Source organism: Piliocolobus tephrosceles, unplaced genomic scaffold, assembly GCF_002776525.5.
Source record: "Piliocolobus tephrosceles isolate RC106 unplaced genomic scaffold, ASM277652v3 unscaffolded_3520, whole genome shotgun sequence".
NCBI lineage: Eukaryota > Metazoa > Chordata > Mammalia > Primates > Cercopithecidae > Piliocolobus > Piliocolobus tephrosceles.
Genome location: NW_022318977.1, coordinates 1 through 1702, shown reverse-complemented (window position 1 = coordinate 1702; position 1702 = coordinate 1). Strand labels below are relative to the sequence as shown.

General features: G+C 57.1%; 1 protein-coding gene across 1 annotated transcript; it reads left to right on the top strand.

Moving 5' to 3' along the window:
- The first annotated feature begins 127 nt into the window (after positions 1-127).
- DNASE1L1 (deoxyribonuclease 1 like 1) lies at positions 128-1609 on the top strand. Its single transcript, XM_023199620.3, has 3 exons — positions 128-389; positions 740-828; positions 909-1609. Exons 1-3 carry the CDS (start codon positions 255-257, stop codon positions 997-999), a joined length of 315 nt encoding a protein of 104 aa, XP_023055388.1. The 5' UTR covers positions 128-254; the 3' UTR covers positions 1000-1609.
- Positions 1610-1702: the final 93 nt, after the last annotated feature.

Below are 1702 nucleotides of genomic sequence, written 5' to 3'. Positions count from 1 at the left end.
CCGCGCCCGGCCTCAAAAACAATTTTTAAATGAAAAGAATGCTGTCAAGCCATACAGGCAGAGTCAGCAGGTGGCCACGGAGAAGGGCGGGGAACCTGCGGGTTGACAGGTCTGGGAGGCTGGTGCTGGGCAGCAGCTAGTGCCACTTTCTCTGTTCCATATTTCAGCCCTCCCAGAGCCAGAACTGAGCCCAGTGGGAGCATATCCTGGGGCAGCCTGGATTCCTGGGGTGTCCCCGGCAGCCACACGCAGTCATGCACTATCCAGCTGCACTCCTTTTCCTCATCCTGGTCAATGGGGCCCAGGCCTTTCGCATCTGTGCCTTCAATGCCCAGCGGCTGACGCTGGCCAAGGTGGCCAGGGAGCAGGTGATGGACACCTTAGTTCGGGTAAGTTCATCACTTCAGGGAAGCTGTGCCCCTAAACACCATGACCCAAAGCCCCCAGCCCTGCCTGACCAGGAGTATGTTCCAGAGAAGAGGGGACAGGAAGAGATGTGGCACGGAGATGCAGCACAGGCACTTGCCTGCTGCTGGCCTCAGTCTCCTCCTCTGTGAAACAGGTGATGTGTGGGTGGGATGAGTCTTCTCCTGGGGCCTTTCCAGTCCCACTGCTTTCTGTGGGCTGCAGCCAGCAAGCCTTAACACTCTTGGCCACAACAGTGCCAGTTCCCTGGGCCCACTGCCTCCTCTCAGGGCAGCTGGCACTGAGTCAGGCTGGCCTTCCTGGTGTCCTGCAGATCCTGGCTCGCTGTGACATCATGGTGCTGCAGGAGGTGGTGGACTCTTCCGGCAGCGCCATCCCCCTCCTGCTTCGAGAACTCAATCGGTGAGGAAGGCTCTGTGAGTCTAATCAGGGGCGCACCCAGAGCCTTGAGTCCCTGACTCTGCCTCCCCTTTTCTTGGCAGATTTGATGGCTCTGGGCCCTACAGCACCCTGAGCAGCCCCCAGCTGGGGCGCAGCACCTACGTGGAGACATACGTATACTTCTATCGGTGAGCACGGAGTTGGTGGCGCAGCAGGACAGGGGGCGGGGAGGGGGTGGGCACAGTCCTTGGCCCTAATGTGAGGTAGGCTCGTTAGTCCCCAGGGTCACAGGCCCCCCATCCTGGGACAGCCTTATCCGCTTAGCATGCTTTTTCTTCTCAACACCTTTTATTCTGGACTCTTCCCATCCTCAACCCCCACCAGAGTGTCCACAGAGCAGGAGGCCTTCCTTCTCTAAGCACAGATGTGGGGTCCCTCCCCCTGTCTCCTGTGGGAGCTGCTGGGGCTCAGGGCGTGGCTGACCCCCTCTATGAAAGTGGCCAGCAAGAGCTGCAGCTCCTGGGAGGAGGCTCCGTGGGGACCACTTGTGGGCCTTGGGTAGACCCGATCTTCGAAGTCTCTGGGAGGACAGGCTGGCAGGGAGCCCTTTGGAATCAGGATCCAGAGGGCAAGGGAGGCTGCAGGGAAGGAGAACTGATTCTCTATGTAAATAAAAGTATATGACATCTGGTATTTGCTCCAAAATAACTGGGTAGGCAGGATATAGTGGCTCATGCCTGTAATGCCAGTGCTTTGGGAGGCTGAAGCAGCAGGATCACTTGAACCCAGGAGTTCAAGGTTGCAGTGAGCTATGATTGTGCCACTGCACTCCAGCCTGGGCAACAGAGCAAGACCATGTCTCAAAAAAAAAAAAAAAAAAAAAAAAAAAAAGAAA

What these genes read in the sequence shown, in the direction of transcription:
- DNASE1L1 (XM_023199620.3), top strand. Translation starts at nt 255, where the DNA reads ATGCACTATCCAGCTGCACTCCTTTTCCTCATCCTGGTCAATGGGGCC. An exon ending in TGATGGACACCTTAGTTCGG is followed by an intron (nt 390 to 739) that starts GTAAGTTCATCA and finishes GGTGTCCTGCAG; the next exon opens with ATCCTGGCTCGCTGTGACAT. An exon ending in CTGCTTCGAGAACTCAATCG is followed by an intron (nt 829 to 908) that starts GTGAGGAAGGCT and finishes TTTTCTTGGCAG; the next exon opens with ATTTGATGGCTCTGGGCCCT.